Below are 23,551 nucleotides of genomic sequence, written 5' to 3'. Positions count from 1 at the left end.
AATGCATGTAGTGTTATATGATTAGAGTAAATGATTTAAAGCAGAGGACATGCAAACTGCCTGAATCCAGACATTTACATGTAAACAGACTAACTGACATAAAACCACTTTTCTGTTTCAGATAAGTTACAGTTAAGATTTTCTAAATGCTGGAGCAAAAAGAAATTATTTGGTGGATGATTAAAAAGGAGTAAATTGCGACCAAAAAACTTAAAAAAAAAAAAAAAAAAAAAGACTGAAAAAATCCAGAGCTCCAAAAGTCTAGAATTAAAACTAATCTCAAAAATTTTCTAGCTTTTGAAAAGTCAAAAATATGCAAGAAAAAGCTGAAATTTTGAAATGGATATCTGAAATTATATGGACAAAACTTGGAACTTTAGAGTTTCACATTTCAGAAGACTTCCAAAAGTCAAGAATTTTGAGCTTTCCAAAATTTGAGTTTTTTTTCCTAACAAATTTTTTTTTTTTTTTACTGTTGGAGCTCAGAAATTTCCATCTGTATTCTAAAAAATATACTGAGATAAATAACATTTCTTCATTTTGTTTTTTACTTTTGGAGCTCAGAAAATGTAGATTTTTTTTCTTTTTTTTTTTCTTAAAAAAAACGTTTGGAGCCAAGACTTCAGATTTCTTCCTATAAAAATTTCTTTAAGAATAATCTTAAAATTTCTGAGTTTTTGGGGGGGTTTATTGGTAGAAATTTGGGTCTTTATTTTCTAACTATGATTAGCCTCATGTACACATCCTCTGTATTTGGTAGAATTAATTTTAAATGTTTTACTTTTCCTCCCCAAGCTTCTCACAACAGTTTGCTGTAATTCTGGCCCATTCCTCCTGACTGAACTGATCATTATTTTCCTGATATTTTGCCTGATTTTATGTCATGTGGCATTTATAGACATAAAAATCCTACAGTATATGAATTATTTCAAGCTAGAAACTAAAATTTTCTTTAAAAATATGCTCTTTTAACAAAGAATTGTTTCTCTTCACACAGTGAGGAATAAATGTATATATTTTTATAGTGTTTGTAAATACCCATTTTCATGTGTGAGTTTTACTCTAAGGAATACGGAGAAGACTGAAACCATTGTTTTCATATAATTTGCACAGGCACCAACATTTGCATCCTCAGTCTGGACCTTTGACGGCATAAAGGAAAACATTGTTGGATCCATTCATACGTTTTCTCTGCAAACTTCATCTTGTTCAGCGTTTTTGGAGAGTTTAAAGGTCAAAAAGTCTGAAAAATCACTAAAACAAACAAACACGCCGTCATTGGTCAACCGTTCCTTCTTGTTTTGAACTGATTTTCACTTTTTGCTCTTTTTTTTAGCTAATCTGAGTTACAGCAACACTTTATTTTCCTTTTTGTTTCCATAAAGTATTAAGGCAATGAAAACTTGTCAAACTTTTCCACCAGACAAACAAGATTTTTGTGGCAACTGAAGTCCAAACTACATGATGTCAGAAATAATTAAATGAGCAAAGTTTAACAGAAAACATGAAGGAAGTAATAATACAAACTTTAGTCAATATTATTTAATTTCAAAAATGCAGAGGTAGCTGTTTATTATTTTAACAGTTTATTTATGGGTTCTACATATTAATATGTAAAATAATTACATAATTATACAGTATGCTGTAATATATAAACTAATAATTAATATTATGTAAAAATAATTTTCTGTATTTATTCTGCCACAATTGGCACTTTGAAAATATTCTTAATCTGATGAGGCTAAATTGAAAAAAATTAAAATTCATTTTAAAAGTTGAAAATTTTCTAGAAAAATCTCAAAAATCTTGAGGTTAATCTCAGATTTTCTTAAGAAAATGACTTGAAAATGTTTGAATTTCTGAGTTTTTTCTTACAAATGTTCAACTTTTCAAACTCAGAAAATTTCAGGGGTTTTTTTGTGAAAATTTCTGAACTTCATCTCAAAATTTCTGAGTTTTTTGGCAGTAATTTACTCCTCCTTTAATGTTTTTTCTCCAACATGCTGTCGTACTTTTCCTGAGTCATTTTTCAGTATTTATTTCCTTCCTAAAACTTGTTTTCATTCTCCTGAGCAGTTCTTCCTGCTCCTAGGAGTCTCCTCTGTTTTTATCCAGTCCGTTTGCAGCCATGAGGCCCAGGGACGTTTCACTCCTTTGGTTTCCATGGAGCTGTTTGACAACAACACAGGAAAAACTCTCCGCTCTCCCCTCAAAATACTCAGAGCTTGTGGGAAGCAGCTGCTTCCTAATAAAGTGTCTTTTGCTTTCTGTGCGCAGGTGGAGGAGATTTTATGTCCAACCAGTTGTGCACAAACTGGATCTTTTGCTTTCGTGTTGAGGAATGATTAGTAGGGCGTGTGCATGAGTGCTATTATTGTACTTTCTTTACAAGAGACGTACATAATAAGTGTCTATTCACTTGTTATTGAAGTCTTAATGAGATTTATGACAGTCATTTTTATACAGCTTTCTGGCCTAACAACAAGAAAAGGCGTTTAGAAAATGTTCCTAATGGTATTTCAGGGTTCAAAATGTCCTGGAAACGTCAAAAACGCCTCAGACTCAACAGTCTTGGAAAGTTGAAGAAGTAATTAGCATCAGGAGAACTGAATGAAGCAATCAGACCAGAGAGACGTTTAGTAACAATAATTTTTTTTTAAAATAAAGCTAAGAACATTGCAAAGCATTAATAACTAACATGTTTATTAGCATTTCGTAAAAATAAGTGTTGTTTCTGAAGCTAAAATGGCCGCTTTGTTTTATTGAGTTCGAACAAAACGAGAACGCCAAACTTTAGTCAGAAAAGTTGGATGTGATCAATATTAATAGATAATACGTCCGGTATAATATTCAACATAATATACACTGAACTCCAAATAAAAACGGTACAGCTTTATGGGAAATGTAGCCAGAGGAAAGATTAGCCAAACTTTACCAGCTAGCCAAAAGAATTAACTAAGTCACGTCACTCGCTCTTTGGTTGCCTAGCAACGACCCGCTGGGTGAGCAGCAGTTTCAAGCCCCTTCCCCCCCGCCCCATCCAACTGTGGTTACCTAGCAACGACCTGCTGAGTAACTGGCGCGGCAGTTGCAGGTTCCCCCACTGTGCCTCGTAACGGATTAAAAACTAATAAAAAATAAAACAATGGCGTAAAGTGAAAACTGTGGATAAAACAGGAGAAAATGCAACCAGTTTGGTAGTATTTTGGATATTCAAAACAAACTAAAAAAATTATCGACACTGATAGAAGCGTTCATGTTGTGGTGCGTTTTTCAGCCATTTTGTTCAGCTCTACTATAAACAATAGCGGAGTCCACAGGTAGAACCTTTAATACTTAATATAAAGTATTACACAAATCCTACAGATTTTCCGACTAGCCAGAAATCTTCATTCCTATGAACAAACTGACATCGAGCACCATTTTGCTAGCATTTTGCTTCACAGCTAGCTTACAAAACATCAAATTATCCAATTTAATTTGAATTTACTTCACACTAAGATCAAATCAGAGCGAAATAAACATTTCTTTATTACAAATAAGTTTACTCTGACTTGAGTTATGATCTAAAACTTTTCTGGTGGATGTAAAACATGAAGCAGCTTTAACTCACCGCCTGATGAAGGAACAGCGCCGTCTACGACTAGAACCGAGTCCTAAATGTGGCTCCTTTGACTTGAACCTCTCTACGTGTTTCTCTTCAGCCTCTCCTCTCTGCCGCTGCCTCGTTTGTGGCTGAAGGATTCCTCTCATATCTAGGATTTGTTCTCTCTATAAATAGATGAGTGATACACAGAAGGGACCTGCTTTCTATCCGCTCACACTCACTGACTCCTGAACGGATCATAACAACTAAAACTCTGTTTTAAAACCACTTTAGTGGTTTTTCAGGTCGTTGACTGCTTAGGTTTTACTTTTGATTGTTTAGTTAAAGATTGATGTGGATGTGAGAATATCTTACAGGAGACTGTATGCAGTAAACATGGCGTACATAATAATAAATTAATTGAATATATTTAATTTAAAAAGAACAGAAATTGTGACATGAGTAAAAATTAGAATAACTATGTATGATATTATACATATTTGGATGTTGATGGATCCAATTGTTTCATTTTCTGTACTCGTTTAACATGATATGGAAGGTTTTTTAAGGAATTATTATTATTATTACTATATAACAAAATATATATTGAAATATCCATATATAGGTAGATGTAGCTATAAGAAATGTGTATATGTAAAATGTCAGAAAAACAATAAGAATATATATATATTTTCTCATTTAAATGTTTTCTCTAACATTTTACTTATTCAATTATTATTATTAACTATTAGACTTTTTTAACATATTTCATTCTATTTTTTTTTGTTTTATTTTTTTTCTTATTTTATTTTTTGTCTGACATTTTACTTGTTCGAAATAAAGATTTTATTTCCTTATACATAGTTTGAACTCGTTTGTTTATTCTTTTAATCCTGAGTAAAAGACCATATTTGGGATATTTAACTACGGTGACCTGCTGACTTCATAAATAATTGTCAAATGTCAATGAAAAAACACATGAACCGTTTCCCATTTTGTCTCATTACAGCCACATAATTTTATGTGTTTTATTTGTATTTGACAGTGGAGCATAATTGCTTATGTTAAAATGTAGAAAAGCAGTTATTTTTTGACAAATACACATCCAGAACATGTGGCACACATTTGTATTCAGTCCTCCTGAGTCAAAAAATAGATTGTAGAATTAAGACATCAAAACAAAATAAAAATATAGTATAAACTAGAAAAGAACAACATGCGTGTAAATCCCCTCTTTAATCTCAGTGGCTAAAAAGGCAGTGGCCTAATTCTGCTCTGACGCCCATGAGGGGCGAGCAGGAGCCGCTTCATGTTTTTAAATTTAAAGTTTACGTTGCAGCCACAGGAGGAATCCGGCAGAGTTAAAGGTGTGTGTGATCGTGTGTGTGTGTTGTCTTACCTGCTGTTGTGCGTAGCTGCTCTGGCCGGCCTCGCGCTCTCTCTGAGCTCCTCTCCAGCTACCTGACCCGTTTCAGCTCGTCCTGATTGGCTCCGGTAGACACGGGACTCCTCCAAGTGTGGAAACCGACCCAGCATCACACAACTTAAATGAGCCTTCAGCCCTCCCTCTCAGTGTGAGTCGATGAAGAGCGAATTTCACTTACCTTTGTCAAAACCGATCCACATTCATCACAACAAACCTCCAGGGTCCTTCTGGGTCGGTTCTGCCGGACAGATGGAGCTGCTGTGTGTCCAAGTAGTGAAATGAGAAACCCTAAACTGCAGCCTGGTTATTTATTCGAACATATGCAAATAATACAACCCACATGGTGTCCGAGAGTCTGGTGTTTTAGAGATAAACATCCTCACCGCAGAGAGTTAAACTGCATTTTATGAAGGACAAACTGCAGTTACTGCAACCCTGTGCATTTATTTGCAACCTTAACTGCAAAAACACCAAGTCTTACCAAGTATTTTTGGTCTAGTTCCTAGTGAATATATCTTGGCCCACTAGAAATAAGACTAAATTAACTTACAAGTGACTTTTCAGCAATATAGAAGCTTGTTTAAACTTTAAAGGGAATATCCATCCATCCATCCATTTTCTTACACCCTTGTCCCTCAGTGGGGTCAGGAGGGTTGCTGGTGCCTATCTCCAGCTAGCGTACCAGGCGAGAGGCGGGGTCACCCTGGACAGGTCACCAGTCTGTCGCAGGGCAACACAGAGACACACTGGACACACAACCATGCACACACACTCTCACACCTAGGGACAATTTGGAGAGGCCATTTAACCTGACAGTCATGTTTTTGGACTGTGGGAGGAAACCGGAGTACCCGGAGAAAACCCACCATGCACAGGGAGAACATGCAAACACCATGCAGAAGGTCTGGGGCCGGGAATCGAACCCAGAACCTCCTTAAAATTAATAAAAGCTGCAAGTTTCATTGGCAGATTATTAACTTATAACAAGACATTTTCACATATTATAAGTGAAATAATCTACCAGTTGATGAATAAATCCTTCATCAGTATAAAGGAATTATTGATTTAAAAGTTAAGTTAGGCAAAAAAAAAAACATGAATAAATAATAAAGTAAAGTCATTTTTGGCACAAAAGGATTGAGTCCCAAAGCCCTAAAAATGGCTTTTCAACCATTTTCTCTTAAACTAGTGTTAAACTGTTAAACTTTCTTTAAATAATATTAAAGCTTGCCACCTTCTAAATTTCCAAATTTTACAATATTCTACAGATAAAACCATGTGCTTAGTTTATAAACCCTTTTCTCATCTTTAAAAGAGGTGATGATAGAAGTAGAGGACTTTGTTTCTGACATATTAGTGCTAGTGGCTAGTTGCTAGTTCAGATTAGCTTAGCATCTGTAGCGAGAAGAGTATACAGCCTGGTTAACTTCCCATTGTAAAATCAGGGATCTAGCTAGTTTAGTTTCTATCTTAGATTAGCTTAGCCACCTGCAAGTCTGTAGTCACATAATTTTTCAAGCTCATATACAGTTGCTATAAAATCAGAGAAATAGCTAGTTGCTAGCTTAGATTACCTTAGCCACCTACAAAAGTGTAATTGCTTAACTTTTCAAATTTATGGGACGTTTCTATAAAATCAGGTAGTTGCTTAGATTAGTTTAGCACCCTCAAGGCTGTAGTTGCTCAACTTTTCAAGCTAATGTTAAGTTGCTGCAAAATCAGAGCACTTGAGATACTACAGATCAGTCTGAGAATGAAAGTAAGAAGAAAATTAAAAGCTAGCTATATGCTAATGATAATGTGCTAAGAGAGGCTTACTTCAGCTGTTTTAATAAGCTGTAAATGCATTTATGATTTTGAAAGTCTCCAAATGAAGCTACATACTGCAGGCTCTGAGTATTTGACTGTGAAGTGCAGGGAAGATATGAAGTGACTAAACCAACAGGCATTTAGTTTAATGTTTCACTGGCTTAATGAGTCAGAGTCTGAGCTAGTTTCTTTATAGCGACGACTTGCATCATCACCGTGTTTAATGACATCATATTTATGTCCACAGCTCTATTGATTACGCTGGTCTGAGTTTATTTATTTTTAGCATTTAACAGCACAGACAATATAAAACTTGCTGATTCGCTTGAAGTGACCATGCACAACATTCCTTGAACCGTTTCCCATTTTGTCTCATTACAGCCACATAATTTTATGTGTTTTATTTGTATTTGACAGTGGAGCATAATTGCTTATGTTAAAATGTAGAAAAGCAATTCTTTTTTGTCAAATACACATCCAGAACATGTGGCACACATTTGTATTCAGTCCTCCTGAGTCAGAAAATAGATTGTAGAATTAAGACATCAAAACAAAATAATTTGAGTGTTTCCAGCCTTTGCACTTTTCAATTAAACATGTTTAAGAATGAATATATGGGACGTTTATATCTTAGAGTATTATTTTTTATCCTAACCCTAATTTTATCTTCTCCAAATCTTCCTCTCTGACACACAGAAATTGCTGATTAAAATTTGTTGACACGCTTAAAGAGTAGGAATAGTAGAATTTCTACATTTTCTCTAACCCATAAAGTCACTTCTGCCTGTAAGGAAATATAATGTGAACTAACATTAAAGTATTCAGACTGATTTTTTTGAAAATAAAATGTAAATTTTGACATTTTTAAAACGTTTTTATCTAGCATTTTGTGTGTACACTTTTCCCAATTAAAACCCAACACTTTCTATTTCAATCTAAAATCTTCAGGAAATATATCCAACGCTAGGTGGCAGTAGTGCGCTCTATGTTTACCACAGAGGAAGCAGAAGAAGAGCAACCAGCCGGTGACTTGTGTCTCATTTCCGCTGTAAACAAACCCACTATCGCCTGTTTGAACGTTTTACAGAAACATGCCGGCTTTTCTTCGCGGCTTTCGAGCCACCTAATCGCGGCCTTGTGCGCAAACGGAGCGATGGAGAGGCCGCAGTTCGGTTGGACGGTTCCGCGGAGAGTCCTCTGACAGCCGCACCATGATCCCGGTGTCCCTGCTGGTGTTCGTGATGGCAGGCTGGTGTGCTGTCTACCTGGCCGACACACTTCTCAGGGTAAGGTTTTAACCTTATTTGTACTTAATTGACCTAGCTCTCAGGGAATCAATGTTACAGATTATTTTTTTGGGTGAAAAAAGAGGCTCGGTCGTCATAGGCCGCCTCAGTTAGCTGTTAGCATCCGTAGAAAAGGGCGATTTCACCACCGTTAGGGAGTCTGAACTACTATTGATCTGCCTCCGTTAAAAATTAAACATATTTAGGTCAGTCCTGCACCAAATTGCATTATAATATCCATCAGTTAATGTACATGCCACTTAAGATTTGTAAAACCTTAATGTAAATTCACAAATTAAACACATTTGGGTGGGATGGCTAATGCTGGCTAATGGTAGTGCTAACATAACTAACATCCATCCATACATACATACATTAGCATGGCCATTGTTTTCCAACACTATTCTGCTTGATTCAAATCTCGCTTCACAGTTCAGTCTGGGCTTTCTCCCATTCACTTGGATTTGACAGAATTTCGACTGAACCAATCAGCGAACAGAATAAGAAGTTGTGAAGGCTGACGTGACTTTCTGCGCTGTTTTAGAGTTGAATTTGCCCATTCAACAGTGAGGGAGTATGTTGGTCACATTTACAAATATTGAATTAACATTAACAGCCATCTTGTTCAGCTCTTTACTTCTCTGTTTGCAGTGGAGGATAATTGTTTGTAGAACAGGTGATTTCCAGAAAGCTATACAGCATGGAACTGGCCCAACATAGTAAATACATTGGGTAAAATTTAAAACCTCAGCACAATAGTGGAGGCTCCAGATGAGGCGCTAGTTCCTACCTGCATACATACAAATGTTATTGTGAAAGTCTAATGTTTGGAGTTGGTGTACTTAACCGTCCGTTTTAAAAACGTGGTTTTATTTCCTCCTTTCCTGCAGTCATCTGCCACGCACCGGATCAACTACGAGTCGTGGCTGGCCAGCCGAGGGTTGATGTTGTCTCCTTTTCATGTGAGATGGCAGACCACCATGTTTAACTGGCTGTTTGCTTACTGTGCCCGCATCAACCCCCAAGCCCTCTACCTTTGGTGAGGATACACATGTAATTACTTAAATTAATAAAAGTAAAAAAGTTAACCCATCACTTAGTTCCTAAATGTTGGTTGATTGACCTTTGAACTCACTGGTGTGGTGTGTGTGTGTCAGGTTCAGCAGTGGGCTAGTGTTTGGTGTGGCCGCCATGTTGGGATCGGTGGTGCTGCTGGTGAAGACGCTGCAGCAGACCTACGCCCAGATGACCACAGACAACCCGCGGATCGGTGGGCAGCAGACTCTGCAGGTGGTGGTACGTCTGGTTAGGAGTTGGTAGTTAAATTCCATCCACATTGAACAAGGCATGTATGAATACTGGACAGTATGTAGAACTACAATACTATATGTTTGGTCAGTAATATGCTAATGCTAATATACACTTAGTTTAAGTTGAGGATTCTGTTCATCCTTTCACCAATCTATTCATTCAGTCATCTATCTGTCGATACGTCCATCCATTAATCTCTCAATTGGTTCATCCGTCTGTCAACTTGTCCGTCCGTCCGTGCATTCAATCTTCCTTCCGTCCGTCTACTGACCCATCCGTCTGTCCATCTTTTGGGCCATCCGTCGGCCCATCCGTTCATCAATCCAATCAATCTTCTGTTCTTCTCTTTTCCTGTCTGGTTTTAATTGATTTTATATTTCATTTCTGGCCTCTATTGAACAAATTTTCATCCATTCAAATTAAACTTTTGTATTTATAATTTAAAAATCACATGAAAAAGCTACTGAAAACATGAATGTGTAGAAATCCTGACGGCTGTGTGTCGTCGGCTACCAGAAGCTCATTTCCTGCTTCTCTCTCCTTTTTTCTGTTTTAATCATCCGTGATGTCTAATAGGCGTTTACTAATGTGAGCAGCAGCTCCCTTCAGACCTGTGGCTGTGATTCATGGGAAGCTATTAGCAGAATCTTAATGAGAGAAAATCCATCTTGGCTCAGGCAGCAGGATAATAGAAAGCAGAGTTCACTGTGAAACTACTTCAACAGAAAATATCAAGAAATGACAGCAGATATGCGGAGTTGGGTGGTAACTATGGTAGTTACATTTACTTGAGTAAGTTCTTTGAAAAAAATTACTTTTACTATGCTGTACTTTTTACTTTTACTTGAGTAATTTTATTATGAAGTGTTGCTACTTTCTGGATTCTCTACTCACGGAATGAAAAACAAACATGCTGTAACCAAAAATTCACCAAACACACACTTGCAGTTTGTATTTAAAGAAAAACAAGGAAAAACGTTTCTTTTGTCTGATTTTTTTGTTGTTGTAATTTTTGTCCTTATAATACAAATATTTCAACATAACTTAGTTGTAGTCTGTCTGATTGTCATTTTTAAACATTAAATGATTGATGTTTTGATCAGTTACTCAGTACTTGAGTAGACATTTAACCAAATACTTTTTTTTGGGTGTGTTTACACTGCAGCCTGAAGTGACCCAATTCCGATTTTTCTGACGTAATGCAACCTGTATCCGATCTTTTCATGGCAGTGTGAACAGCACAGGTCGGATTCTTTTTCGAATGTGACCCATATCCGATACGTATCCGATTCAAATGCGACCCAACGTCCAGGCCGCCTTCATTCGAACTGAACGTCACTGATTCTCAACAAATCGCACTATTCTGCGTCCTGATACACGCAAACGGGAATTAAAACAACAACGATGACGGATTATATGAGGATTAAGTTGTTAATATGCTGCTCCGGCTGGATAACAACTTCAAATATATAAGCTAAGCTGCACCGTTAGCCTCCATGTTTACTTCCGCAAACACTGAGCACTTCTTCTTTTTATGGCGGTTGGCAGAACACTGAGAAGGCTGATGCTATTGCGCCCTCTACTGCGCATGCGGGACACTTTCAGGTCGTTTGCCCGTTTACACTGCAGAACACATACAGGTTTCATTTACTGGCAGTGTGAACGGCCCCGGCAAAAAAATCGGAATTGGGTCACTTCAGGCTGCAGTGTGAACGCACCCTTTTACTGTTACTTGAGTAAAATTCTTGAGAACTCTGCCCACCTCTGCATGACAGTTGCTATGGAGTTGCTATGACAACAATAAACAGGCTACACGCTTGGAACTAACTCGTTGTTTCTATCGAACTTCTAACTTCTTGCATATACGTTACTTAATCATTAAGAGACGCCATGATGGACGTACGAAGTGAGGTACGGGAGTATTGAACAGAGTGACTTAAATTGTTTTCCAAAGTTGGTTTTGCCAGTTTATTCATGGCTTCTACTTGTCCGGTTTAGACCGACGTGAGACAGGTTAGTTTTACCCTGCTGATAATGTAGGGTTGGGGTTCATAGACGGCGGTGTTTAAAAAAGTTGGAAACAGCTAGCTTAGATACCGACCCGTACCTCCTCCCTCCTGATGTGTTGATCAAATTAACGACTTTTCCTGAATTCACGCCACATGATTTATGTCACTATGTCATAAACGGTGTTTCCCTTTAAACCAGAGCAGCATTTAAAACTTACAAAAGAGGAGATGCTAAGCAGTTGTTTCCGTACACGCTAGGCTATATGACGGTGCGGCACTGTCTCCATGGTTACCAACCGTCAGACGGGTACCTTCTCCATTATGTGATATTTTATATCTTTAATCATACAAACGTTATGTGAACGTTAGTCTTCTTACCTTGTAAAAATAAAACTATCCTTTTTACAGTCATTATTATTGACGGCCTCAGTAAAAGTTATAAAATAAAATGACAAGTTTGGTTTCTATCCTTGTCTGGTTATGCAGCCGACCGCGCAGCGTCCTATTACCGTTTTTAAAGGGAAGTCAACTGGATAGAAGCCATTTTCGGCTACCGGCTGCCTGTTTTGGTTGCTTTGACGTCCGTCATGGCGGAGCGGACTGGTTTCTGAAGAGCGTGACGTCACGTGCTGGGTCAACATTACTGTCGCGATACTGTTGGTGCTCTCTACCCACCTCTGTGCGGATGGAGCTGCTGGTTCTCCAGAGGGTTTCCTGATTTTCTGTGCCTTTGCTTCCCGGTTTGTGTTCAGGTCCCCGGTGTGAACCTGCCCACCAGTCAGCTGGCCTACTTCTTTATCGCTCTGCTGCTCAGCGGCGTCATCCATGAGCTGGGTCACGCTGTGGCCGCGCTGAGGTAGGAAACACCGGCACCGTTACCACGGCAACGAGCCGGAAGCAGCTCGGTGCTCTCTGTTGAAACTTCATGATTCTCATAAATGTACTGTAAACATTTTGATTCTCACTGAGTTTTTCCCATATTCATTCTCTTCATTATTATACCTTTTATTTTTAGTTATTTATTTTATTAATATTGGAGTCTTGCAGCAAAATTTCTTTCAATGTTTACATTTTTAAACGTACAATTCTGTTTTTAGTTGCTTTAGTTAAGCCCAGTATTTTTTTATTTTATTTAAGGTCTGGAAATGGTTAAAATGTGTAAATTTAGACACATTTTAACAAATGAGTTCAATAATTTACATTTTCATAATTTATAGCTTTTCTCTTTTCTCTCTTTCTACCAAAAACTGGATGATAAAAGTCCTCAGTCTGGTTCTTTGGTTTCAACTAAGTTTATGGATCTTTGGTGTTCTTGTATTATGATGTCATTACCATTATATTACTTGAAAAACCAACAACATTATCATTTATTGTGATAACTTCTGGGCTAATTTATCATCCAGCAAAGTATGCTATCGTGACAGGCTGGAGCTTTTATTGCCATCTGCAGTCGTAGTTTATTATCATTATTCTCAAAGCGTCGTCATTCAATGAAATTTTAATATTTACAAAAATATGCAGTGAGAAGATGAGTCTGGAGACGATTCAGGACACTGGATTTGTTCAAATAAACATTTTAACGATCTAGTTTTTCATATTTTGCCCAAAATGAAGGTTCTTTCATTGTTTCTTTATTAACGCTGTGATTGTGTATCCTCAGACGTGTCTGACTGTCTCGTCCTGCAGGGAGTCTGTGAGAGTGAACGGCTTCGGGATGTTCGTCTTCGTCGTTTATCCCGGGGCGTTTGTGGATCTCTTCACTACGCACCTCAACCTCATCTCTCCTGCTCAGCAGCTCAGAATATTCTGTGCAGGTCAGACTTCAAACTTTTATGCTTAATATTAAATCATCTATTTTTTTTATTCCTGCTTTTTTTTTTTTTTTTTACTTTATTAATTCTTTTTTTATGAAAATAAAAAATAACCAAATTTAACTAAATTAAGAAGTATTTTTATTTAGTATTACTGATTATTTTGTTTAAGTTTACGGTAAATTTTTTTGTTAATAAAATAAAAATAATCTAGTTTCATTAAATTTATTTACATTTTATTTAATTACATATATATTTAATTAAATACTATTATAATTAAATACATTAAATTTTATTTAGCTAAATTTTAAATACATTCAAAATGTTTTTAAAATGTACATAAAATATTTAATGCACTTAATGTACATTAAATAGTTTATGTATTTAATGTATATTCAATAATTTCAATACAGTTTAATGTATTTAATTGCATTTTACTTTTTTAAGGTAATAATAAAAAATCATCCAATTTAACTAAATAAAATATGTATTTATTTAGTTTTCTGCTTTTAAATTTTTTTTATTTATTTGTATTTACATTAATTGTATTTATTTTGGTCTAAGAATTAAAATGAATGTCATTCATTTATATTCAGTGTCTTATTTTTTTATTTAATATTTAATTTTCATTTATTAATTTTTAGCTGCATTTTAAAAATGTTATTTAATAAAAATGCTTAATTTAGCAAAACTTAAACATATTAATTTTCTTTTAATTGCATTTATTTTTTAAATATGAATTTTATTTTAACCCTCTTACTCTCTCCTTCCCTCATCTCATTCATTTTCTAGAAGCGCCCCCCTCTGGCCACAACCCTTTACTGCAGCCCTCGTCTTGTTTGCCCGCTAATGTTATCACATCTATTAATCACAGTTATTAGAAGCACTTTGTTTTGACTACGAAGGTCAACCAGATTATTACAGAGCAGCAGACAGATGCATCACATATAATATTTTCAGTTTCGATTAGTTTAATAGCAGCTTGATAAATTGATTGGTGAAGAAAAGCCGTTAGTCATGCATGATTTCTGCCACAGATGAAACGGGCGAGTCTGCAGCTAAAAGCATGTTTAATCTGCAAATTAATCCAAGTATTTTACTAAATGTTCCTGATTTTAGCAGAAGAGCTGCAGCTGTTAATGATAAAAATTACTACAATACAAAAAATGTAATTTAGACTAAATCTTTAACGGTTTACCATATTTCAGCCACAAACCTGATTGTATTTCAGAGGGATTTTATATGATGGCGCAACACAAAGTAGCTCATAATTGGGGAGGAAAATTATATTTTTCAAAGAATTTTAAAACTGGGATGAATTAAATGGCCTAGATAAAGCCCAGATAGAGTTTTAAGTGAGCAAACTAGAAAACTGATGTTCATGGATGCTCTTTATCCAATCTGATTGAGCCCAGATGGACGAAAAAGAATAGAGTATAGAACAAATGATGCATAATAAGAGTAGACATGTTGTAGTAATCAATAAATTAATCACATGATAGATTAATTTTATTTGTTTCTGTTGTTTTCTTTCTTTATTTTAGATTTTTAAAATGTCTTCCAGTTCCAGTTATTGATATTTTAGAATGTATCCTTACTTTATTAACATTATACCACTTGAAAATGGTCTCAAAACAACAATATTATTATTTATTGCAATAACTTTGGGGACAATTTATCCTCCATTAAAATTTGTCATTGTGAAAGACTTAAATAAGAGGGAAAACAACAACAACAAAAAAAATATATATATATTGACTACATTTTGGTGTTAAACAGAACAAAGATGGTATGTTTAAGTGTTTGTCATTACTCCTGAAAATTTTACTTTTTTTAGTCACTTCTGTGAAAGTTGCTGAGGTTTTTTTCTGCAGTTATTTTCTGCGCCACCAGAGGGCAGTAAAGAGCCGCTCTGACCGTTTATCTCCTTCTGACCAACAAGTTGGTTTTCTGAGGAGAAAATGAGAGAGAGCAGAGCGAGGCGTGCGGCGTGTGATGTGAGGCGGATGCTGTTCCCTTCAGGGGAGCGGTGACATAACGGCGCGCTGCGTTTGTTTGTTTCTCCATGTGAGATCGACCTTTGCATCAGATACATTATTTACTCCTGTTGACAAACTTTAACAGCTTGTTTACTCTGTGTTACATCAGACTGCGCACACACGTAGGTCTGAAATTAACTGTTTTTTCCTTCTAAGTGATGATGAAGAACTTGACTGTAGCTCACAGTTTTTTTCTGGTATGAGAGAAATTTCCTTTTCTTTAAAAATGTCCGTCGAGGCTGAGAAGTTGGGCCTGAACTCATCAGACCGTGAGACGTTTTCTCCTGTGGTTTCAAAGCTTCTTGCATAATTAAGATGGTATAGATGGCTATTTATAGCGAGCAGCGGTTTCTCTTCGGTCACAGCATACAGGAGAGAGTTACAGCAGAGGATTCAGCTTAAAGTCACTGCAGTTCATGCATTAAACTTGAACTGAGAACTTTGGAGAGTCTGATTTAACTTTTTAGGTTTATTATGAAGCTCCTTTTAGACTGGTTTTTAATTTCTCATTTAACCAAATGAACATTTTAGAGGGTTTGTCTTTCTGTTTCTTTAAATATATGAATCAGTGTAAGAAATGTGATTTAAAAAAAAAAAAAAAGAATTTTATGCTACTTGGTTACTTTTAATGAGACAACACTGATCATTTATGAATAGATGTACATAAATTGACAATTTTTCATTTATCTACTCCGATCATCAATTAAGATTCATTTAACGGATCAAATCCAAGAACTTCCACCAGTTAATATCTATATAATCTGACAGGATTTTATACATATTGAAGGGTTTTTCCGATAATCTTTCTCCAGGAGTTTGGCATAACTTTGTTTTGTGCGTGGCGGCGCTGGCCCTCCTCTTCCTGCTGCCGGTCCTCCTGTTTCCGGTCTACGCCACTGGGGTCGGCGCTATGGTTACCGAGGTCGTCCAGGTGAGTCCTGCAGGTTTTCCTCTGCCTCTCCCTTTGGTTCAGGTTTGCTTTTACAGCCCACATTTAAACATTTTACCCAACTCTGTCCAAAAAGGACGCACATGTAACCCTTCTATGCTCGTCTTTTATGTCCAATATGGCCGACTTCACGAGAGACACGTTCAGGTTCACTGGATTTATTCCAACAAACGAGGGAATCAAGTTGGTGGTTAGAATCAGTCCAGCAGCTTCTGACTCTATAAATAAAAAAATACAATAAATAACCCTAAACAAACTAAAAAAGCAATATCTACCAACGAACAGTTGGCTGCTGTTAAGAGTAGTAAAACGTGCGATGCGTTCACGTCAATGGCATTTCGAACGTCAAACTGGGCTGCAAACGGCCCAGTTTGAACTGTTTGCAGCGTTTTGAGTGCTTGACTCGTCCAGCGCGTCCGACGCTCCACATAGACTTTGAATGTAAACCAGACACGCCTGACGCTCAAAATGCGTTTGGTGTGAACGCACCATACCTTAGTATTAATGAAAAACTACCAGTTCTATTGGCAGATTATTTCACTTATAACATGGGAGAAATGTATTGTTATAAGTAAAATAATTTGCCAGTGGATCGATTACTTTTTTAAAATCAATATTAAGGAATTACTGACTTAAAATAAGATCCTATATTTTGCTAAAAGGTTATTTGTAAATTAGTTTTGCAGTATTTCAAGTTTTCTAAGATATTTTCACTAGAAACTAAACAACAAATACTTGGTAAGATTATTTTGCAGTCCAGAGCATCATTCTTCAGTCAGAGGCGTCTTCAGATTGGTTGCACGACTGACTGCTACTGGAGCCGTTTTCCCCACAGAGTCTCTTAACATTTTGTTTCCTTTCAGGATAAATAAAGTGCTTAAAAGTGTTTAGTCGACACATTTTACTCTGTTAATATTTAAATTTCACGATAAACACGAGGTTTTATATTGCTCTTCCTTCGGCTTTTCGTTTAGACGTGTTTTTCCTCATTATGTAAACAGATTTACTAAAGAAAAGACAGAAACTTCCTTCTCCAGATGTTAGCTGCTGCTGCTGTTTGTTTTTTCTAGTTCTGGCAGGAAATCAGGAAGCCGTTGAATCTGCAGCTCTGATCTGAAATGATGTTGCTGTTTTAGGACAGAGTCCAGCACCGACATCATGTGACGTTTCTTTAATCTGAACCAGGTTTGTGCTGTGTTTGTTCCGCAGGGTTCTGCGGCGGACGGGCCGCGGGGTCTGTCGGTCGGGGACCTGGTGACGCGGCTGGAGGACTGTCCCGTCCGGGGAGTGGAGGACTGGGCCGGCTGCCTGTCCCAGCTGTCCCGCGCCCCGCAGACCGGGTACTGCGTCCCGGCGGCCGGCCTGCAGCCCAGCTGGGCTCACGGCAGACGTGAGTGACCCCAGAAATACGACAGGATGTCCTTGAACGCATCGCTACAACAGTTAGCTTCTCTGGGTTTTATTGGGAGATTTTCACCGTTCAGTCAGTGTTCTAGTTCTTCTTCTCCTGATAAAATAAAGATTTTTGAGTAGAAGAAGAGAACGCAAGATTTGGAGAGTTACTTCTCCATTCAGAACAGACTGATTGGACGACCCTCATCCAACCGCCCATCCATCCATCTGTCCATCCAACCAACCAATCAGTCATGCATCCATTCAACAAACCAACCATCCATCCGTCCATCTGTCCATCCATCCAATCAGCCATGCATCCATTCAACAAACCGTCCGTTCGTCTGTCCGTCTATGAAACCAATCATCCAACCAACCATCCAACCGACCATGTCAATCCTGAAAGTTAAAATTATAATCATTGCCTCAGAGTTCAGGCCATATTTTAAAGTCTTTGGAGAAAATGGAGCCATTGGTTTTTATTTATGTCGTTGTTTTAAAACAACGAGATATCAATGCAGCTTCTGAACCAGAAGACTTGTCAAGAAAAGTCACGTTTCTTCTTCTTCTTCTGTGGTAGCTTTCAAGCGTCTGGACGGGACGATGGACTGCTGCAGCAACAACAGCCTGACAGACCTCTGCTTCTCCTACATCAAACCACAGGGCAGGAACAGCAGGGAGAGAGAGGTGACACACACACACACACACACACTGACGCAGAGTCAGCCTCGTCTGACTAATTCTCCATGTGAGCTGCATCATCTAGATTGCTTCCTTAATCCAGTTCTCTGTCTGGAATAAAATGGTCTCATTTTCCTCTGCTGTGTAAATAAAGCGGGTTTAGTCAGAGTTCTTCCTTCATCAGAACCAAACGTCTCTGTTCTTCGTACTTTGATGTCTCAGCTTTGCTTCAACTCATCACTGTGTGAAATGTTTTCCTGTCACCATATTGTCAATGTTAAGCTGCAAGTTCAGCATTATGCACCGAAAGAGTGAAAAAAATACAGATTAAAAACAATATATAGCATTTATATACAGCAGATGTGATAAATCAATACAATCCAATTGACTCGTGTTGCTTTGGTTCACATCCCATTGAATTACGTTAAAGTCTGTTGTTGTAAAAAGACAAAATGTGGAAAATGTTTAAGAGGTTTGAGTACTTTTATGGGCTTCTACTTGTTTTCACCTGGGATTTTAGCTTGGACTAAACAGAAACGTTTAGTTTTTTCTGGTTGAATGAGATTCACAACTACGGGAGACAAATGATACTATAGGGACAAAAAAGAAATTTAGACATTTGTTCTCAGGATTCTGACTTTTTTCCTATAATTTTGAGATGTTTATGATACAAACTTTTTTTTATGATTCTAACTTTTTCTTTCTTATTTCTTGTAGTTGAACATTTTTTACTTATAATTTTGACATTTTTCTTAGATTTATTACTTCTTTAACAATTGAGGTTTTTTTTATATAATTCTGACAATTCTGAATTTATTTCCCATTTTTTACTTTTTAATCAGACTTTTTGCCTTTTTAAATTTAAAATAATAATTTTGGCTTTTATGTCTTTATATTGAACTCTTTTCTTTTAATTTTATGTTTTTTCCTTGTAATTCTTCAATTCAAGTCAGAATTCATTATTTTTATATGCCCTGATCCTGCTTTGACGCATAAAGTTGCTACTTAAATAAAAACCTTCCTTCTAGATGTGCTGATGTCAGAAAATGACCAAACATCCAAAGCATCCAGAGTCAAAAACACCAAAATATTTGAACATTTTGTGCTGAATCTACTGAGAGAAACAAAGAAAACACTTTGTCTCAACCGGCTGCTGATAAGATTAACCAAACAGGAAGTGACACGCCTTGCCTCCCGCAGTTCGCCTGCATGCCAGTGAGGAAGATGGTGACGGGAACGGCGACGTGTCGCTCCGACGACGACTGCGGCGTGAACTCGGCCAGCGTCTGCGTCACCCCGTCTCTGGAGAACCAGACCCGCTTCATCCGCGTCGCTCACCCGCCGAGCCCACACATGCTGTTCGTGGGCTTCCCGCCGCACCTGCAGTACGCCGGTACGTCCAGCCGCCTGCGGAGGCAGCGCAACCCAAACATATAAATACTCCAGTGAGAGCAGAAAAGTGTTTGGTAAAAAGTAACAAAAAATAAAATCAGGCCAAAGAAAAAAATTCCCAAAAATGTTTTTTAACATAAAAGTTATGAAACTTTAACAGAAACTGTAGATGTGTGTCTGTGTCTGGTTCATTTTTCGTTAAAACATTTTTGTTACTCAATGGGTAGAAAATCCAGAAAATAAGAGAAGAAACACTTTATAGCAAAATTACTTAAAAGTGTTTTTTTATTTTTTTCAAACAGTGACTGTAAGTAGTTATTGATAACAGCCAGAGTTTGGTTATAATTTAAACATTAAAGTTGAGTGTTTCCTCTGTAAAGTGTCATTTTTAAGACTCTCCGGTGTGTAAACATCATAATCCGGGTAATTACAGCTGGCTGGCTGCCGTAGGTGTCGTTTCTACTTCCTGTTTTGTCTCCTCCAGTGAGTCTGACCAACTTCGTGCCGCGCTTCGGGTTCCTCCACCTGGACCTGCCCGTCTTCATGGAGACCTTCCTAAAGTATCCTTTTTATTTACTGCCAACACAAAGCGGTGAGATTATGTAATCTAAGCATCTCTTCGTCAGTTTAAAGATTAAGAGCTTCAAGTTCCCCCTGATCAGCACGTTTAACACCAATTTAGTGTCATGTTTTTAATCTGCTGCTGACTGGAACGTTGTGTTTTAGACTGAATGCGACGTCGCTTCACATCTAAGCTCAAGTTAGAAACAAAATGTGTTTAGACACTGAAGCCATAAGCGCAGCTTTCTTGGTTAAGATGAAGTCGTCTATACCTTTCATAACTTTGTATTTTTGCACTTTTAACTGCCTTGTTGCTGAAATGTGCTATACATATAAAATTGATTGACTGATAATGTTCATTACTGAGTCAGGCAGATTTATTATAACTGGTTACAGCTCAGCTGGAAAACTCTATAGATCTGGAAAATTGAAATAAATAATAAAAAAATAAGAGTGTACATTTCCTAACGTTTGTCTGAAAGGTGCATCTATCCATCCCACCAACTGGAGCTTCAATTTATTGTTCATCTTTATAGACATTTGTAAAATCCATAAAAGGTCTAAATTAATCAAGTACTCAAATATAAACTACACCAATATTTGGATAAATATCCCTTTAAAAAGTCTTAAATTAATGCACCTAAAATTAAAGGCCTTAAAATGTCTTAAATTAATTAATTGGTCTTAAAACCTTTCATATCGTGACAGGGTTATTTTAATCCTTATGACACTGTGTTTGGAAAAAAAAAGAGTAAATTTCCACCCAAAACAGTTTCAGAAATTTACTAGAATAAACGTGGAAAATTCTGAGTTCGAAAAGTTGAATATTTACTAGAAAAGCTGTGATTTTGGAAATAATCTAAAAAACAACAAAAAAAACAACTTATTTTACTTTTAAAACTGAAAATTTATAATTTATTGGCACTCCAGGCATTGTAGAAATTTCTTTTTGTCTAGAAAATTCATGAAATCAATCTAAAAATTTCTGAGTTTTTGGCAGAAATTTACTCCTTTTTCCCCCCCCAATTCTCTTTTTTTTATTTTTTAGAAAAACTGGGAAATATTTAAGTTTAAAAGTTTGCTAGGAAAAACTCAGATTTTCTAGAAAACTTCTGAGATTAAAAAAAAAATAATTTTGTATAAATTTAATCATTTTACAAATTTTTTTTATCTACATTGTCCCTAATTTGCTGTTGTATAAATTTGAGACGATGAAACCTGCAGAAACTCTTGCCTTAGCTAGTTTTACTTTGACCAAAGTTGCTGTTTTTTATTTTAGTTTCTGGCGTCACTCTGTCTGGATATTTGTCCGTTATTCTTGAAGGAGTTGGTAGTTGGTCCTGTTTGCTAGAATCAAATAATGTTTCTTAAAGAGCCTTCAGTAGTGTTTGGTTAACGGCTATCTAAGTAGCTCAATGCTAGCTGGTTCTTCTGTGTTTGGCTGGAACATCTAAATGTTTACCAGTTTGAACTGGATCGATCCCAGTGTGGTTGTTTTCGGTTCCTGGTGTTTTCCTGAGCCGCCCCGCCTCTCAGGTACGTGGTGTCCCTCTCCGGCGCGCTGGCCGTCGTTAACTCCGTGCCCTGCTTCGCCCTGGACGGACAGTGGATGCTCAACGCCCTGCTGGAGGCCACGCTGGTTACCGTAGTAACGGACCGCCAGAAGCGCGAGCTAATCGGTTTCTTCCTGCTGCTAGCGGGCAGCGCCTTGCTAGCAGCTAACGTGGCGCTCGGCCTGTGGATGGTAACGGCGAGGTAGCGGCAGATCGAAGGGAGGTCCGTTTCCTGTCCGGGACCAGCTGCTGACCAGAAACTGTGAAGCTGCTGCAACGCCGCTACTTTACGTTGACTGTTTCCCCTCCATCAGCTTTTCAGCCGTTACTACCAATGAAGACTTCTTCTTCCACCGCGCGTAGGTAAGCTACGGAAGAGGAAGAGAACCACAAAACAGAATTATGACTTTAATCTCAGAATTCACGTTTTTTTCTCCGGTTTCTGTCTTTTTTCCTAAGAATTTCATCTTTAATTTCTGGATTATTTTTCCCCATATAATTTTGACTTTAATTATCCAATTCAGACCCCCCCCCCTAAGAATTCTGATAATTTTTCTCTGAAAATGTTTTTTTTTCAAAATCCAACTTTAATGGTCAAATTCTGACTTTCCCCCCCATAATACCAATTATATTTCTCTGAATTCAACTGTTCATGTCTGAATTAGTTTTGCCCATTTTTCAACTTCAGATGTCAAATTCTGACTTTCTTTGTCAGATTTCCAATTATTTTTTTCTGAATTCCAACTTTTTCATCTGGATTTCAAATTATGTACTCTAAATTCTGACTTAAATTGCTGAATTTTGACCAAATTATGTTTTTTCCCTTCAAACAACATTTTTTATTTCTCCAAATTTGAACTTTAATTGTATAATTCTGACCTTTTTTCCCCTCAGAATTCCGATTATTTTTCTTTGAATTCCGGCTTTTGTTCCTCTGAATTCTTTTTTTCTGCAAAGTTCAACCTTAATTGCCAAATTCTGACTTTTTTTCTGATTTACAACTTTTCTTGTCTAAATTTCAAAAATTTTCTCTGAAGTTCAAATTTAATTGATTTCTGACATGTTTGTCGGAATCCTGACTTAAATGCAGGTGGGCCTGGAGCCACTGGCTTCATTGACACGTGATTTTTGCATCAGGAGAACTAACTTTTTGAAGGATCACATGTAAAAAAAAAAGGGGGTGGGGGAGAACACTTTAATTCGAAGAGGCTGGTTAAAATCAGATTTATTTTTTATTTGTTCAAATCTTATGAATATATAATGAAGATATGTGAAGAAGATGGGGAAATACTTCCTATAATGTACTGTTCCAACTGAATGTTTACAAGTGCAAATTTTAGAATTTTAAAGATTGTGGTGTTTAAATTTGGATATAAATGTTATCCAAAATTCCCAAACTGTGTTTTTGCTGCGAAACATAAGAATTAAGTTGTTCTAAATGGTTTTCTCAGCTTCTGTTTTGGTGAATGCACAGCAGTATCGTGATCTACATTGTCACTGGTGGAGAAATTGCACTAATACTCTTTAAGAAAACATTTGGGTTATTATAATTACCCGAGTGGACCTCTGTCAAGTGTCTTTATCTCCTTCAGGCATTAATGCAGGAAAAAAGCCTTCTGTGTTCACTGTGTTCTGACTTTTCCTGAGGTTTCTCTGTTCCCTTCTGACCTCTCACTGTTCAGTCTGGTTGTAACAGTTAATTGTGTTAAAAATGTGAAATAAAAAGTTTGTTTTTTTTGTAATTGA

At 37.0% G+C, this 23,551-nt stretch overlaps 2 protein-coding genes and 1 long non-coding RNA gene across 6 annotated transcripts in view; 1 reads left to right on the top strand and 2 right to left on the bottom strand.

Annotated features, from left to right (window-relative positions):
- Window positions 1–8,922, bottom strand: part of smpx (small muscle protein X-linked) — a 17,691-nt gene extending 8,769 nt beyond the window's left edge. For 2 of the 4 annotated variants that reach the window (XM_008396453.2, XM_008396456.2), the window contains exons 1-3: window positions 8,898–8,922; window positions 5,191–5,270; window positions 4,986–5,095 (exon numbers count right to left, since the gene is read on the bottom strand). In XM_008396453.2, coding sequence (XP_008394675.1) covers window positions 4,986–5,095; window positions 5,191–5,270; window positions 8,898–8,907 — 200 coding nt within the window. In that variant the 5' untranslated portion in view covers window positions 8,908–8,922. Of the gene's footprint in view, window positions 1–3,613; window positions 3,842–4,985; window positions 5,096–5,190; window positions 5,271–8,897 lie in introns of those variants that run through there. The other 2 variants (XM_008396455.1, XM_008396454.2) reach the window with 2 other exon arrangements.
- Window positions 7,805–23,551, top strand: mbtps2 (membrane-bound transcription factor peptidase, site 2). The gene is made up of 11 exons (XM_008396457.2): window positions 7,805–8,107; window positions 8,998–9,146; window positions 9,265–9,403; window positions 12,180–12,283; window positions 13,114–13,241; window positions 16,090–16,208; window positions 17,436–17,616; window positions 18,199–18,305; window positions 19,500–19,692; window positions 20,176–20,251; window positions 21,789–23,551. Exons 1-11 carry the CDS (start codon window positions 8,033–8,035, stop codon window positions 22,009–22,011), a joined length of 1,494 nt encoding a protein of 497 aa, XP_008394679.1. The 5' UTR covers window positions 7,805–8,032; the 3' UTR covers window positions 22,012–23,551.
- LOC103456743 (uncharacterized) lies at window positions 9,050–12,190 on the bottom strand. Its single transcript, XR_532314.1, has 3 exons — window positions 12,103–12,190; window positions 9,243–9,391; window positions 9,050–9,141 (listed from the first exon to the last, which is right to left on the bottom strand). It is a non-coding gene; the product is annotated as an uncharacterized LOC103456743 (long non-coding RNA).

This window comes from Poecilia reticulata, linkage group LG20 (genome assembly GCF_000633615.1).
Source record: "Poecilia reticulata strain Guanapo linkage group LG20, Guppy_female_1.0+MT, whole genome shotgun sequence".
In the NCBI taxonomy this organism is placed as follows: domain Eukaryota; kingdom Metazoa; phylum Chordata; class Actinopteri; order Cyprinodontiformes; family Poeciliidae; genus Poecilia; species Poecilia reticulata.
Note: the sequence above shows the minus strand (reverse complement) of the source record. Positions and strands in the feature narration are given on the sequence as shown.